The sequence below is a fragment of the Tyto alba genome, unplaced genomic scaffold (assembly GCF_018691265.1).
Source record: "Tyto alba isolate M040663 unplaced genomic scaffold, T.alba_DEE_v4.0 Super-Scaffold_27, whole genome shotgun sequence".
Taxonomy (NCBI): Eukaryota; Metazoa; Chordata; class Aves; order Strigiformes; family Tytonidae; genus Tyto; species Tyto alba.
Window position 1 is genome coordinate 31,953,642 of NW_024881301.1, and position 17,869 is coordinate 31,971,510.

At 37.2% G+C, this 17,869-nt stretch overlaps 1 protein-coding gene across 6 annotated transcripts in view; it reads left to right on the forward strand.

Annotated features, from left to right (window-relative positions):
- The window catches only part of COBL (cordon-bleu WH2 repeat protein), a 161,955-nt gene that overhangs the window by 105,995 nt on the left and 38,091 nt on the right, over window positions 1–17,869 (forward strand). For all 6 annotated transcript variants that reach the window (XM_042798183.1, XM_042798182.1, XM_042798184.1 and 3 more), the window contains one exon: window positions 3,477–3,615. In XM_042798183.1, coding sequence (XP_042654117.1) covers window positions 3,477–3,615 — 139 coding nt within the window. The remainder of the gene's footprint in view (window positions 1–3,476; window positions 3,616–17,869) is intronic.

Consider the following 17,869-nt stretch of genomic DNA (forward strand, 5'->3'; position numbering starts at 1 on the left):
GGCCTCAAATTTTAATAATGTTGAGCTTTCACAGAAGGAAAACACATTCAGTACATTCTTCAGATATTTTGTCTGCAATATTGGAGGTATTTTTCAAATAATATGTGAGCCATGACATTAATTTAATGGAAAATTGTTTTTTCCATCATATGTGGTCTTATCAATATGGGAACAGAAGTGACACTATTTGTCAGACTTAGGTCCTTTTGGCCCACTTTATTCATCTCTAGCTCATTTGTTGGTATTAATTATAGTCAGAGAACATTTATTAACATCTTTAAAAATTATGTATTTGTTGTGTAACAGAAGCTGACCTAGTAATTTCTTCTAGTTAAAAATGCTACATAGGTGAAGCACAAGTACTAAAACTAGAAATACTCTGTTATGCTTAGAGAGGGACTCCTGTAACAAAGTTTGGATGGGAAATTACTTCAGATAATGTTGTTTAGGCTCGATTTCTTTATAAAAGAAGCAGCCAGCCATAACAAATTATTTTCAAGTTCTATTGTTTCGGTATGTACAATTGCAAGAAAGAAACAGAACGTTCTTTGTGTTTTTTCCTTTTATGTTTAGCCTCACAGGTTTACCAAAGTTAGCATTAAGGAACTACTTCTAACAATTTTTATGACCTGTTCTTGAACTAGACACTTCTTATATACATTGTAGTGTGGCTGGCTTTAAACAAGCTTTTCATCTTCTTTATGATGTTTGTGAAGTATACTGCACTTAGCTGACAGTATAATAAAAGCATTTTTGTGAGTCTATTTGACCAAACTTGCATTATTGCAGTTGTGCCCTAGCTATTTTCTAGCCTTTCCTTTAGCTGTAGCAGCGTGTTCATCCATACATCTATCTAATGTTCCTCAGAAGATGCAACTAAATAAGAATGAATAGAGCTGAAAAAAGGTAAGCTGGTTTCTAACAAGGATCGTTTCTTAGTAAAGCAGTAAGGCATCTTTGAGGAATTTGATTATACCAAGCTAACATCCTTCACTCATCTGGTACTTGGAGAAAGGTGATCAGTGATCACTGTCATGTCAAGTGGAAACATGCATTCCCTTACCTTTTGCCTTGATTCTCAAGATTTCCTAGACTTATCTTTTAAATCACCAGTCCATCCATTTTTTGTCCTCAAGTAAAATGACCTTTCTGTCTGGAGAGACAGGAGTGAATGTGGAAGCTGCAAAATGTCATTAAATAACTGCAAAAGTCATGGCTTGTGCTTGTGAAGTTCAGATGCTTGCGCTTGGAGAAGTACACATGCTGCTTGTCTCCCAGATGATTCAAGTTCTCCATAGCTACTGAATTTTGGAAACTTTGTAGTCAGATTAGTCAAAGTCCGCACTTTGATAATTTTCTCTTTTTCAAGATACAGTATTAAATGCTCACATGTCTTTAGTTATTTAAAATGCAGTGTGGAAGAATGTGGGGGTTTTTCCAAGTGTCTCTTTGCCAATTGCCCCAAATAGACATGGAACAGAATGCAGCATTAGGTAGCTGTCCTCCGTGCAATTACTCCTCTGTAAACCAAAGCCTTCTGAGTCTGTTTCACTGGGCAGAATTTCCCATGTTCAGCTCAATATTGGGCATTCTGGTTCTATAATAATGGGGGGGTGGGATTCAACTTCAGTCAATTGCAGTCATTTCTAAGCACTGGCAAGCAGTTTCTTCATAAGGAGAGGTGCCCCATCTTAGTATGGAGCAGCCCAATAACTTTGGGCAAAAGTTTTTCAGTGGAGCTCTAAAATTTTGCTGTATCTATTCCCAAACGTTTGGCCTGGTGTTCTTTTGTCAGGATAACTCTAATTTTTCAAATTCCATGAAGTTTGATGACCAAAATTGAACTCTACAGAATCACTAGTTACTATTAACATTCTTGCCACTATGCCTAACCTTATCTAGATTGGCCTCATCGGCTCTAGTCATGCACTGTATCCAGCGGACAGTTAATGTAAAATGCAGAAATAATCCATGGTAATAGGAAGGAAGACCAGGACATCTTTCTTTTCCACCCTTTGTCCCCTTCACCTTATAGAAGCTGTTCGCAATGAAGCTGCAGCTTGTTCTGGTTAACGTGCTCGTATGTCTGATGCAGTTACTACTTCTCCATACGCAGGATGCAGGTTCACCAAGAAGGGGTAGAGAGTGTCCAATTGCCATGTGGCACAATGGTTAAAGGATTCTCCTGAAAGGTTGGAACTGAATGTTTGTGTTTTATAGCCTAAGGCCCTCTCGAGTGCTTTTAAAAAGGAAGGCTAAGTGAGGGAGGCTCTGTTCATGTCCTAGTCTTTGTAAAATTCATTTATTTTCAGAGTTTTCACTCAAAGAAAGGGTGCATATAGATGAATGCCTTTCCCCTGAAGTCTGATAATATCTTTGAGCAATGTGAAGCTATTTGTTCAGTGAAATTTCCCACAACAAATGTATTTTAAGGGTTCATTAATCCTCTCAATTAAAGAAAATATTATTGTTTACACCTCTGAAATATTAGAAAACCACCAGGCAGTTCTGTACATTAGGTATCTTCAGCTATGAGGAATATCAGGACAGACCGAGCACTGAAGTCATGCAAGTGAAGACTAAGGAATGCCAACAGCATGCTGTGTGTGGGCAGCTCCCATTACCCTCTGCCTCAGCTAAGCCTGGTTCTGCCTAGTGTTGTCAGTACCTTTCAAATATAAAAATTCAACAGATTTTCCTACCAGGTTTTGGCTTTGTTATTATTTTTCTGGAGAAAGGAAATAACACTAAGTTCCAAAGACCTACAGAAAATATTATGCAACCCAGTGAGACCCAAGTCACTTGTAATAAAATTTTTTGTATTTTTAAAAGCAGTGTAAACAGTAATGAAGTCTTGGATTGCCAACCAGCATGTTGCAATTACTGGAAGCTGAGGTGTTACAGATCTTAAAAAGTATGTCTGTGAAGTCCAGTAGACATAAATAGAGTACAGTATGATCTCATATCATCATGCAAGCAAACTTTCAATTCTGATTCTTCTCTTAGAAGTCCTTAAGGAAGAATTTGAGAGGGAAATAGAAGAAATGAGAGACAATTTATTGCCTACACATACTGGCTGGAGTATTTAAACATAAATTAAGGTCTGAAGAAACCAGTGGAAAAACAAGATCATGCTATGGCTCAAGCTGAACAACATGTGGTGTCATACTGTGCATTGTTGAGTGTTGGGCTTTCAAGTTCCCTTTTACAAAAGACATCAAATGTCTACCAGACTAGTAGTTCTGATGTGACATTCGTATGCAGTTCTTGTCCCTTTCCTTCTCTGAGTGCAATATTACTGTACATCTTCTGAGCTGTCTTTTTAATCTCCTCTTGCCATTATAAATGCTCATTTTAAATAATACACTGTGCTGAGAAATTAGGTTATATGACAGTCTTTTTTTTTTTTTGTTACTCACAATTTACAACATGAACAAAACATACCATTTTCTGTGCCTGTTTTTCAACTCTGCTAGATTTCACAAGGAGCATCCTCGAATGATTTACAGAAAAAAAAGAGGCGTGCTCCTCTTCCACCAGCGGCATCTGCTCCACCCACTCCTGCCATGCCAAACAGGACAGAAGAAAGGGAAGACAAGAGGAAGAGCACAATAGGTGAGAGACGTTCTTTTCTCTTGTGCAATCCTGCGCATGTGCTTTCAGTGTTCCCTGTTCAAAGTTTCCTTAATTCTGCTAAGCTGTGAGTTCAGAAACTTCTGTAACTTGGGAAAAAAAAAGCACTTCTCTGCAGAATGAAAGTCTGGAAATAAGTGTTTGTTACCTTTTTTTTTAACGGCACCATTCAGAGTACCATGGGGTAGTAAAAGCTAGAAAACACTTATCAGATGATTTGAATGTTTGGTACAAGCTGGATATCCAAAAGCACTAGCCCGGGGACTATTCTGAGCCTTTAAGATCATAGTGGTTTTGCTAGTAAATGGAAATACAGAAATGGTAAATGGAAATGCTAGTAAATGGAGATAGGCCAGGCAATACTGAATGCATTTGAAGCCACGGGGTTCTGATAGAACTGAAGTACAGTCAAGCTGGTTCAATATCATGTTCCTGAAGCCTGATGAAGACCATTTTCTTTTCTCGTAGTCCTCCAACAGTTTGACATCAACTGACCGTATTCAGCAAAGTTTTTCTTTTGAATTTAGTCCTCAGATTTATTGTAAACCAATCTCTGCTGAGTCTTTAGCTAATCAGTAGAACAGAACTGGTGCTCTCGAAGGGGTGCTCTGCATAGCTGGACACAACAAAAGCCTTTAGCTGTATGTGGCACCACATTTACTCTCATACAGAAAGACTGAAAAACATTCTCCCAGACCTCTGTTGTTATCTGACTGCTAGCTTGTTCAGATCAGTGGGAGCTTTGCCCAAGTGAGGACCCCAAGATTATGCTTTTAGCAAACAAAGTGATTTTATGATGGGTAAAGATATGAGATAATAACCCCACATATTGGAACTAATTTTTCAGTACATTAAGAGAATCATTCTTCAAGTGCCATAATGCACTCAGTGCACTTCAGTTCATGCCTTTGACCTCATGTTTCATAAAGTGCCTAAGACATACAGATATGACATCCTGTCATACATAATTGCTTACATTACAACTGCCTCACAGTTTAGCAAGAAGCCTCTTGGCTTTGTTCCAACATTTATTTTCAGTAAATGCTTCACATTTAATGCCTCAGCATTTATGTAGCAGCAGGAGTCCATTATCTTGTGACATGTACAACTCCATTGACATCTCTTATTTAAATCCTCTAAGGAGAATGTTCTCATTGTGCCATATAACACAGGAGTTTTCAGCAAATTGGCTTACTTTTAGCCATTGTGGATGTCACAGTCTGTTGCTCCTTATGCTTTGCCCTACTGCTGGTCACTTACAGATGATGACATTTGGTGCTTTAACTTTTTGTAAGTGTTCATTTTATTTTGTATGAGTGCTCAGAACGTTACAGATGAAATAAAGCAGAGCAGAGCCACTTCTAGTCTGTTCAGTACTGTGTATATAAGTGCTTGCTGGCCAGACTCTGCTGATGTAAGATTCTGTAGTATCGTTTACTTTAATGGAGCCTTATTATTTTACACCGACAAAGAACTTGTCCCACAGTAGCCATATCTTCAGTGTTTTTCATTTTCTGCTACTTTCTTGAATGAATGCATTCATTAACAAGAAAAAATGTTACATCAAGGGAAGGTTGGTAAAACAGCCTCTCTTCTTGCAAGGGCCCTTGCAAGAAAACGATGAGAAAGCACAGATGGCTCCGAAATCAAGAGAGAAAAGCTGTGAAAAAAGCAAGACTGTAGTGAGGGGAAAAACGTGCTGCAAGAAATAGGCAGCCACATGATGGAAAAAGGATTAAAGCTACCTATATATCTCCCAAGTTAGCCACATGAATCAAAGCAAAAGATTCTATCAAAAATATTCTCAAGCTGGCTAATTCACTTCAGTTTTCAATACTGAATCACTTACTGTGACCCCAAGGTACTGTGCTTATTTTTCTCAAAGCAATAAAAAAGGGTCTGCACGTTTGCCAGCATTAAACTGTGTCTTGAATCCCTGGAAACTAGTGACTCCTAAGTAGAAAACCATAAAGGTTTAACCTTTTTTCCTCCCTCTCAGTGCTGCTTCCCTTCTCATCATCACCAGACCACGAGCCTAAGAGTATAGGAATGATCAGAACATATCAGACCAGAGGTCCATCTCTACCAGCATCTATCTTCAGCTGTGACTACAGCAGATGCTTAAGGCATGGTTTCTCAGTGCTCTTGCAGCGTCTAAGGACTTTCCAAATTGGCAGTAGTTCTAGATCTTTACACTACAGGCTGTCAGCAGCTTTTTAACGTTGCAAGTGGTTAACGGAGTATAGTGCAAAGGTGCATGTATTTATTTAGTTATTGCACATAGTATTGAAATGAGCCACAAGCCAAAGTTATGAGCATTTCCTCTGATAGCTTAAAACACTGTTTTGCAAAAAAAAAACCCTTAATCATCTTCTTCTCCACAATGTCAAAATAATAATAAACCTACTCAGAAAAAGAAAAGAAAAACCTGTCAAGATACCTACTTCAGAATGCTGACCTGAGGCATCTTCCTCTTTCTCTCAGTCTTGGGAAAATAGTCATGCAAAGTATCCTAGAGGTCAACAGATTCAGGCAGTTCAGCATTAAGGAGGTAAAACTAAAACATACTTTTCCCATTTGCTTGCATAGTTTTTTTCAGTTTGTTTTTTTTATTAAACTTTGTTTCTCCTTCCTTATGTCTGCCAAAACTGGTGATTTTAAGTGTTAGCCATGATGTACATGGATGTGCTGGGCTGAACTCTGGTCCCATTGCTGTTAGTTTAAGAAAGACCTAGCTTTTCCTTCTCCCTTAAGTATTTAGGTGAAAATAAGAGTAGAATTAGATCCAGAGAGACTCTGGATGTGGGTAAGGGAAAATCAATGTGTGTTTAAAAAATAACAATAAAGAGAGCGATCTTTATCTTGCAATGAAGTAACTAGTCGATTGATCCCCCTGTAGGTGATGGACGGCAGGTGCCACAAAAGCCTCCTAGAGGCACCCCTCGTGGTCCACCCCAGTTAGTGATCCCCCCACCCCCACCTTACCCTCCTCCTGACAGAGACATTGTGGATCCAACAGTCTGTTACAGAGAAGCAGATGTTACAGGACCAACAGAGCTGGTACCTAAACGTACGTTTGATAATACATGTATTTGCATTTCCAGTCTTTTGATGGTTACTCTCAGGGGTAGCTTTTCCAGACTTTCCTCTCTGCTCTCTAGGCGTACATGTCTGTTTTTTTGCTTTTCTCCAGCCTGTTGTCTTTTAAAATGCCCAATGCAGTGTAACTAAATAATATAAAGTAAACAAAACACTCGTTTGGAGATGGTTTTGTGGATGATCCCTGACCACTGTATGGAAGCATTTAAAAACAGCCATCAAACCTTGTGACTTTATGCAGCTGGAAGCAAAAATCTGTTGCCTTGTATTAATTCTCCATGTTTGTTTTTCTGTGCTAACATTTTTTCTGTCTCTCCAGAGATTAGTTCCTTTGAGAGTCAACAGGTCTATCAGTCTAGGTTGAAAACTACAGCATGTCTCCCTTGGGGAAATCGAACCATTGACAGGAGCTGTATATTGTTAAAGGCCTTCCTGACCCAGTGGGTACATCTTCCTTGCCACCTCTGGGTACTCCTTTGTGTGCTGTTCCCCTTTGGGGCATAACAGTTGTCAGTCAAAGAAATACGGTATTTTCCACATCTTTGTGTATTTGTGAAAAGCATGTTATTATGCTACTTTTTCGGGCTTATCCATCAACTGTCTTTAAATCTTTGTACACAATCCAACTCTTTGATCGTGTATTACGTTCCCTGTGGGCTAGCCCTGCACACCCATGTAGATCCTGTGAAGGCAGCAAAGCCCTGCACGTTATGGCATCTCACAGGCACAGTTTCTCTGAAGGTTAGGAGGGTGTCGCCTAACCATGGGGTAGAGAAATGTCTCCATTAGCTGCTAATTGGACAAAACATCTTTCTTCGGGACATTTTGTTCACCAAAATTATTCCGGAGGTAACAGTTTCTCTGATAACAGTAATGTTGGTGTGTTTGCTGTTGGATACCAGCTAAATCTAAAGGATTATTTTTCAAGTCTGTGCTGAGGAAATACAGATTGACAAATTTTATTTGGGGGGAGAGAAGGAAAATAAGGAAATACATTCTAACAGAAAACCTGAATCTTTCTTAGGATTAACCCCATCTTATTTTTACCAGCATATGCACAGAAATCATATCATACTTAAAATATTTTTTTTTTGCTAGATACCATCAGCTTGCTTACAATGTTTTCTTTATTAAAAATCCATTGTAGCCTTCTTTGCATTAATATTTCTGCTTCATTTGAGTTTCTACCACTGTTATTTTGCAATGCTTTCCTGATCTAACTTGGTGATCAAATACCCTTTAATCAATGCAGTTCTGATTTTATCAGCCTGATCATTTGCTCTTAAACAAACACAATATCCCAGCCAAAATGATTTGATTAAGCTCATACGTGGAAACATAACATGAGCTTTTATAATTCGTAGTTTACTGAGAGAAAAAGAATAGTGCTTAGTGGGTACTTACTTTAGATTTAAAGCATCAGTGCTGGAGAGGGACAAGTTTAGCTTTATAATTATGTTGTGCTCTACCTAGATAAAGATATGTGTATCAATGTACACAGGAGAAATGTGTATAGAGGTACCCATGAGAGAAAGCAGCACGTATGATAGATGTTGATTATATTCCCTAATGCCATTCTGAAAGGTGCTTAGATACTGTAGCAGATGAGTGGTATAAGAGCAGAGTTTTGCAATGATGTTTTTTATTGCCTGAGAATGCCTCAAGCAGTGCAAGTAGGGTTTGGCGGTAGATTCAAAGAACAGAATTTTCAATCTTTCTAACTCTAACCTCAGTAAATGTGTTTTCTCATAGAACTAGGTGCAAAGGAGGATAAGCTACTGATGCCAGCTATTGATGAAAGACTATTTGTTCTGAAATAACTCTCAAAACAGCTTTCTCTGTTGGGGATTGTGGTCTTCCTTTGCTGAGTGGGTGACTGTCAGCAGCAGTTTGTCTTTCTCAAGATGAGATTCCCATTCAGAAGTTAAAATTCTGTGATCATGTGGAGATTAAGTCCTTGTTCCTTATGATCTGCTGCTGTCTGAGGGGCACCATGCCTCGCCCCTCATTCCTTCCCAGCAAACACACAGTTCTCCCATTGTGCTCTGGGAAACTCATGTTGAGAAGTTCTCATTTCATAGAGGATGGTGGTAATTGTCTTCACGGAGTTTTCCAAACTTATGTGCAGTGTAAGCCATTCATGAATGGGGCCGTTTGTAAGATACTTGGGCTTTTCTGACTCTAATAGTAAAAATCTCTTCCACAAACAAGAGTACAATTGTTTCTCACAATTTTTGCTCTTTAATCTTTTTATTCTCATTACATGACCTTTCCTCTTAACTTTTAGACCCTTAGCTGCATGTTGTGTGTATTTCTAAAATTCTGTTTTTGGGGGATCCTTTCTCCTTCCTTCTTACTAATCAGATTGTTCATGGCCTGTGATTCTATGATTGACTGTGCTTTGAGAATGCAGAAGTGGAGATTGTCATGTCTGTTGCATGGCATTTGGTTATGCCACATAGCTTGTGAAGTCCCCAATAAATGAACCAATAGTAAGCTCTGTGCTACTTACCTCAGATAAAGAACGCACATATTGAAAGGCTGCTGCACCAAGACAAGAAACTAAAACATGCTACCTTGAAATGTTTTCAACTAGCTCATTACAAAAATTGCAATATTCCTATGAACTTCCATGATTAGCCCTTTATTTAGCTTGTTATAAACTATTATTAAGAAATGCAGTAAGAAATTAAAAGCTGTTTTAAAAAGAATAAACAATTCACCTTCTTGTACAGTGAGATCCTGAAGTTAAATTCCTCACTCTGACCCTGAATAAAGTACTAGTGAACTCAGGGTTCACACTGGGTAAGCACTTGACAGCGGATTGATTTTTAAATTTTAGAAAGTGTTCTGTCTTTAAAGAAGTCAAATCATGATTTGAACATGTCTTTATGTCTTTGCTTTTAACTATAGATCAAAATAATCAATCATCACTTAACCAGAAAGTTTGAAAGGGATGGAGGAGTTATTTTGTATAAATGACATGTATACTACTACTTGATGAATAATAACAGGTTAATTTTAAGGAACAAAGGGAACAGAAGGGAGCCTTGTCCCCGTTTCTTATTTTTAATGTTTTTCATTATATCATTGATATATTAACAGGTAATACAAGCCACTTGAGAAAATCTGTGACAGTTTCATAAGCAAGTTGGTCGTATTTCTTCAGTCACCTTAGATATATATCTAGTCTTTCACATTTATTGGGGATAGTTTCTAAGGGTTGGACTTTGTTAACTTGAAGCAAAAATAGGTAGAGGAACTCACAGAGAGAAAACGGCCTTTTCTTACATGTGGTTCTAAATTAAGTGAGAACTGCAGGCTGCTGAGTAGGGAATTTTTCTGGTCTGTCACAGTGCACTGTCTCAGAAGGCATCTGTCAAGCGACCCAGCCTTTTCTTTCTTAGAGATGGTCTTTCAAGCAAGAAAACTTGCAAGTGTGACTTTGGAGGCTTATACTGCGGTCGCTCCGCTTACTCATCCAGCCTGATCTGAGGCTAAAGAATGAAGTTGAATCTCCAACATCCTCTATCTTGTACCTTCTGGAGAATAAAAATTCAGGCCAAGTAAAGCAAAATTTGTAGACATACTGCATATCAGTATGTGTTGTGCTGTTGGGATTGAGTTAGCTTATGTATGAACCTGGGGAGTTAGTCTCAGAGCGTCTGTGGGATTCTAAATTTTAATACACGTGCCCACGCACCTACACCTCCTTTGGGCGTCTGATTCTTTAATGTTACTGAGCATGCTAGCCATTCTACTGTCTGACCTACACAATATTTATAATTTTATCCTTTTACTCTTCTCCCCCAACAGTTTACTGTTGTGCATCATTCCCTTCATATACCAAGCGCGTCTGACAGACCTTGCCTCTTCCTATGACCTTCATACCTCTGAACCTCCTGTTGCCTCTGCTACCCTGATTCTTCTGTTGCCTTCCTTCCTCCCCTGCTGGAAAAGAACCTTTTTTTCTGACTGTGATTTTGGCTTCCTTTCTTTTTGAACTCGCACATTCTCTTTTAATTACTATTGATTATTTTTGGCTGTGGTTCATACTCGTTTGTGAGATGTATGCTCCAGAACTGAATGCTGTGTTATATAAATCTATATATCAGCCTCAGAAAGATTATCCGTACATTTGTCTGTTCTTTTTCAAAAGATTCTCTTTATTTTGAGCCATGGTTTATTTTGATTCGGTGTTTCAAAGAGTGTGTTTTCAGGACAGGGTGTCTTACTTTCAATACTGTATAAAGATTTAATGAAAACTTCCTAAAAATGTTTTTGGTTGGTTGGTTGTTTTTTTTCCTGTTAGCCTAGATATAACATTATACATTCTCTAATATATTCTATTTTTCTTTTGTTGCATATGTTTTGTTCCTTTAGAACAAAGCTAGAACTGGGCATGGCCTAGTCAAGTTGAAGTGCAAGATTCTTTCTATATCTTGGCTATCAATCAAGCTGCTGAGAAAAAAAAGGAACAGAAAGATCTCTTGGTTCTATAAGGGGCCTAAAAGAAGTACTGAGAACCAGTACCAAATGCACTGATTCATAGGATTTACTTCTGCTTTCATCTTGGTACTTAGTATGATCAATTTTATCCTGATGCTGGTGGCATCCTATGGAAATCAAGGTGTGTGTTCCATTTCTGTAACAGAAGATGCAAACACTATTTTCTCAAGATAAATGTCGTTCCACAAGTCTCCTTTTTACAGTTGTACTAGAAACAGTCAGTGAGTTATAATTAAAATATCAGCTATAGGATTGTACTTACCAAAAACTTCTTTGCGCTAAAGTTCTTCATGTGAATGGCCCATAAGACATGTATTTTTAATCATCCTGAACTATAAACACAGGTTTTAAGAGTTGCAATGGTGCACACACCCAGAACTATTCTGACCTCACATGTACTGTGATTTAAGACATTTATGTTATTTAAATGAGTGAGTTGCAATACATAACTCTAATTTAAATAATGAAAAAATATTGTTTTACCCTCAAGCAAATAATCATGTTCATCTTGAATCCTTTCCAGGTAGGCAAAATGGAGAATAAGAAAGCAAAGCATTCCTACAGATAATGTGAAACATGACTAAAAAGGGTTTTGATGGTTTTTAATACAAATATGACGTGGAGTTAATAAGTTTAAAGTGATGCTTCAGAAAGTATACTTAATACCCTAAGGGTCTCCTAATAAAAGTGGAGTAGAATTGAACTCTGTGCACTGCCAGGTGCTTTGTAATAGCTTCTTAAGACAGGACAATGGTTTAATTGTAAGTCTTCTCTTAAAAAAAAAAAAGCTAGTAGGTGTTCACAAAGTGAAGATTAAGAACCTAATTTATCCATTCTCATTACTCTATTTACATCCTATTTGTAACTCCATAGAGTTACATGCCCTGTGGAGTTCAGACTAGTGTAAAAATGGAATAACGAAGTGGTGAAACCAAGTTTTTTATATTGAGTACAATGTGGAAGTATAGTGTACTGTAAAAGCAGTTCTTTGCATTGACGCCAGTTTAGCTTGATGGAGGCTTGAGTTTTCAACAAAATTACATTTTTGATGAAAACATTTCCTTGCTTTGAAGAAGTACAGCTATGACCCCTCTCCCCGTAGCTGGCAAGTTTCCTGTGAAAAGCTTTCTTTTTTCAGGTGATCTGCTCAAATTCTTAAAACCTCTCGGTGAAAACTCAGAAAGTTCATTACTCATCCTTAATTTACTTTTTTTTTTTATTATTAAAATGCAAAATTTGCCTCTAAAGATACGTTTGTGGGAATTAACATTTTCTGTGAAATGCCAATGTAAAACATTTTAATGACCAGTTTAAGCTACCCAGCTCTGCCTTTCCAAATTTAAAAAAAAAAAAAAAAAATCCTTGTGTATGCTGGCTCATATCCTTTGTTTCTTACAATTTTGTAAGTGCCAGGTGCATATATAGTATTAAATAGAACTTAAAAAAAAAAAAAAACAACCCTGCTGCATCTTTACAAGAAATCATCTTAATTATAAGAAATTATACTATAATATTAGCATGTTTTAAACCTCCTATTACTGACAGAGTGTGGGAAAGAACTTTCAGTAACATTCATTAAATCCAAATCTATTCCGTAGAGTTGCATAGATACTCTGTTTCACAACTGTGAATTCATTAATAGTGTATGTGCAAGGGGGTAAAGCAAAGTGTGATGATGGGAACGTGAACTTGCTGGAAGTTTGGTTTGTGAGCACCAGCTCAGCGCTGAGGTACAGCTGGGGAACCCCTTCCTGTGCCAGGCTTCGACCCAGGATTTCTAACGTCGTCTTGAGTCAGCTTCTGGAAGAGAATGAGAGTTTTTCTGTCATTTTCAATAAGAGGAAGAAATGTCAGTTTGATGAAGTCTTAGGCTCGCAGCGATATGAAAGGACTATGGCTCAGTTTTACTCCTTTTATTTTAACCATAGAAACATTAGAAGTGTAATGAGAGTGACGTGGAGAAGTTGATAACAAATTGACTACTATACTAGAATTTTTCACCAAAATGCTCCTACCAGAATTAGTAAGAAACACATTTAATATATTCAGGGTTTATCTGCACTACCTAACAGCATTGCTCAAATACTGTCCTTCGTGGTAAGATATCTGGTGTGAAAAACAATTAAACAAAAAAAACATTGGAAAATACTATTGAGCCATTTCAAGAGGACAAGTAAATGCATAGATAGCTTATAAATCAAAACACGTTCCAGTATTACAGCTCCAATTTCAGTGACATTCAGTGCTCTTAGAAAAGAAGGACAAATGTACAATTTTTGATTAAACCCATTCTTATACCTGATGAATGTGCTCAACCCTTACGAAATCCAGTGAATTAGAAGCATTAAGCTTCCTGGTGCACAGATTTTACTGAATGGTCATACAAAACTTTTATTTTTTATTGACCACCAGAGGGAGCCGATGTTGTCACATATCTGCGGTAGGTAGCAAGTAAGAATAATGCTAAAGGTGAATTTTAAGTTAATAGATACTACACTTACAGAAAGATTTTCTGTTCTTTAAAAATGTCATAAAATTAAACTTAGTTTACTGAGTTGTTTTGTTCAGCAACTAAAAAGATAACAAATATTTTTTTCTAGATATTTTTCAATCAGTTTCATCGCATATAGGAAAATTAAGATAAAATTGTATTTGCAGGTGATGCCACTGTGACGGCATCTTCCAGATGTACGCTCATATTTTTGCTCTAGGCATTCTTGCAAAGGATGGTGGCGTGTTGGGTTGGCTATTATACTGCATAGATATTGCCTGTTTATTTATGGCAGCTGTGTCCAAGGTGTGGAAATTGGCGCATGTTGCTGGTGTATGTGCTTAAGAACAAGTGCAAAGGAGTAGCTCAGGTTTAGTGCCGATATAGTAGAGATGTGTTCTGCTAGAAAGGTTTATCAGCTTGAGTTTTAGCATTTTGAAAGCATGAACAGATTGTTCGAGTATCCATCCTCTTTCACAGACAGATGACTTCGTTACCAGCAATTCAGTCATTCAGACAAAAACCTAGGATTCAGAGACTCTCCAAACATCTTAAATGTCTTTTCTGCATGTAATGATTTCTTTTTTTTTCTTTAGGATTGAAATCTTTGAGGACTGAAATGAATGTCTTTCTCACTGAGCAGCTGGGTTTTTTTCATTTTCCAGTAACAGGGCTGTAGAATACTAAACTTTGAACTCATTCCATTTTTATCTTTAGAAAATGTGCTACTGGTCCAGAACTGAAACTTATTCTGGGCAGGTAAAATATAGAGAGAATATTCTAAATATATGAATGGAAAAATGAAATATTTCTCTTTTTGTTCATTTTTAACTGGAACTATTTAAAGCTCTCCATGACATCTAGAGTGCTCAAATAAGTGCCAAGGGAGAATGATTTCTAGAGAAATCATCCAGTCCAAATTGTCTGATGAATTGCAAAGGCCAATGATGCATTTATTTATTAAACATATGGCAACGCAATCCATCATATGCCCATCATTTGTCCTTGTATTCTGCATTTGTAAAGTAAACTCTGTGATCATGATTCTCATGCACTCGTCATTTATGTTTACAGCCACTTCAAGCCCTCTTTATTGTTCTATCCCAGTATAAAAGTGCCTCTTTGTGAGTGTTGGGCCATGTGTGTGTATATAAGGCAGCATTTCTGCCTCCTGAACTTGGCTTCCAGTCACTACCATGACTCTCAATATATATTTAGTACATGCAGTAGGCACCATTTAACTTTCCATACTAAAATACATGTTATTTTAGAAGACAGAATGTAACTTATTCCATCCCTTGAAAATTACAGCCATGTTGCTTTCTAATGTCATTGCAAAACTATGAGCTCCTCCCTCAAGGACCGTGAGACAAACTTGCTTTCACTGTTTGCACAATTCTTATTCCGGTATCTCATATATAGTATGCAGATAAGCTTCTGCATAGCACCTGTATTGCTGGAGAAATCCACCGTTAAAATTCATAAGAAGTTGACAGAACAAAAAATGACATAATTAATTCTTTCTTTATCCAGAAGAGCTTACATGTAATAAACTCTGCAGATTTTTGCTGAGGTAGAGAAGGGGGAAGGTGATCTTGTATTTTTCTATGCAAAAATCAGCTGCTTTATTCCTTGTTTATTGCACATTCTTCTGTGATGCTCTGACTTCAAGTGGTAAATAACTTTTGAAATTGTCAAGCCCACTAGCAAGAATGAACTACTTCTGAAGTTCATAACATACTGAATAGCTATCAGCTACTAAGTCTTTTATATTCCTTGAATGTTCCTTGAACATGAAAGGTTGTTGTTTTGTTTTGTTTTGTTTTGTTTTTTTTATTCCCCCTGCTCAGTTCTAATAAGAAAATTGTAAACTTGGGTCACCAGATCTGCTTCATGTGCTCATGTCTTGTGAAGGTTCTGAAGAAGGAGACTCAGTCCTGGGTAAAGGTAACACCAGTTGGAAAGGCGGTATTTTGTATTCCCTTACATGTTCACTCTGCTACATGCCTCTGTTGGAAATAATACATGTGATTTTGCAGACTTTGAGCCAGAAATCAGTCTTACTGTAAGGGAACATATGCATATACTTTGAATATAATGAAGTGTTTTCTGGTTACAGAAATGGGACTGGACTCCAGTGAATCAAATAGTCTTTCTAGCCTAATCTTCTGATGCTTAGGCTTTTAACTGGTTATTTATCTATTTCCTAGAGTGTGGAATAAACCTTAGCTTCACATTTCCCATCCTGACTAAATGTAAAGACGTTTGTCTTCTAATTCCGTTGCAGCCCAGCTCTGCAATCCAAGTGGTCTGTGGATAAACTGTGAATGTTTATTCTAAGTGAAACCAAATTCCCTGGTTTCTCCTTCCTTAGTTAAACTGCTCTTATTTGGACTATGTGAGCTGTACCTTTCATAAGTGAGTGGCACCTTAAACATACTCTGTTGTACTTGAACAGTGGAACATGAAGGAATCGTCACACCCATACAAATAAAGACTTACACTTTATCAGTAACAAGCTGGACTAAACATCTGTGTCCAGCCATAATACATGCACATGGTGTGAGTGTATGTGTGTGAGAGAACTTTAATTCTGGGTATGAATTTGCAGTTATGCTTGATTTACACATTGTGTATGGGCCAAATCAAACCAGAAGGTTGGTATTCGAAATGGCATTGAAATTTGTAGTGCAAGATGTTACTGAATCAAATGCAGGCAAGGCGCAGGGAGCAACAGAAAGCAAACTGTTGAAAATGTTTTGTATTCTCTGTTCCAGGTAGGTGATAATGCCCATACCAAAGTGCTTGTCCATCCTTAGAGATGCTCATACTCAGCTTTTCCTACTACCACTTCTGAGTCAGTAAACACTGACTAAAATGCCTGCCTGGTTTCTTCTAAGAAATTGAGAATTCTGGCCATGCACATTCACTTCTGGGTTTTAGGGCCTGAGGGAGCAAAAGGCTGAGAGCAGAGACAGAGTCTCTTTTGTCAGCTTCTTTTGTGGATTCCATAATTGGTTCCTGGCATGGATAAAAGAATTACTTCCCAACCTAGTGTACCATAAGCAAAGGTGGAGTGTAATGGAGGACAAAGACCTAAAACAACAGAAGACCAAGGAAAAAATGAGAAAGGTCAACTATGACAGACAAATATTTTTTTATTGTTTTAAGATTATTGTGATTAAAAGGTGAAAGTAAAGTTGATAAATGCATGGTAACCTCCTATAGACAGTGAAGGACTGGTAGGGGAGTATCTTATTTACTTGTTAGAGCAGACAAACAAAACAGCTAATTTTTTCACTTCAAGCATCTAATAAAAATTATTACTGATACCTGATTTTTAAAACATGTAGGTTAGCATTTTTCTTATTTCTCTCCCATGATAGTTTCTTTCCCAATTTTTTCACTTGACAAGAAGTTAAAAACTAAAGGGGAGAATATTTTTTCATTTTATACAAACATGAAAATTAATGGAGAAATAATTTCAAATTTTTTTTCTTAACTAAGTGAAAGCATGCAACAGCTCTATTTATAAGGTGCGTCTGTAGGTGTAACAGTCAAGACTTGAATGTAAGAATTTAAGAATTCTTATATTTCTTAAATTGTAAGAGTTATAAAGACTGTAAGAAAAACTAATCTACTGGCTTTAAGTTCAAGATAAGAACTTTCTTTACTTGACTTTTACTCATAAGAGGTGGAGCATTTTGGAAGCTAAAGAGACTCTTATACTTGACTTGCTCTAGAGAAAGCCTCACAGTGGACTACTAAGGGCTGCAGAAGGGTCAGCCTGTATCATCAATTCCTTGTGTTGCTGGCAATAGATGCTACTTTGGGGGCTATTGTACAAATGCATTGGTATTATTCTGAAAGCCTTTTTGGGTACTTCCAGTTTCTCAGACAAGTTAAATCAATGCTCAGGAGTGACATAATCTTTTTTTACCAGGTAAAACTTACCCAGCTTTCTACCCAAAAAGAGGAAAGATTTTTATTTTTTTTTCCAGAAGAAATATTACGTCATTTAAATACAACGTATGCAAACATTCTGTTGCTTATTTATAATTTTTAAAAGATATTCTTTTATTTTTAAAATCCTTCTCTGGTTACCTTCAGAAAAACGAGAACAATATGCTGATTAAA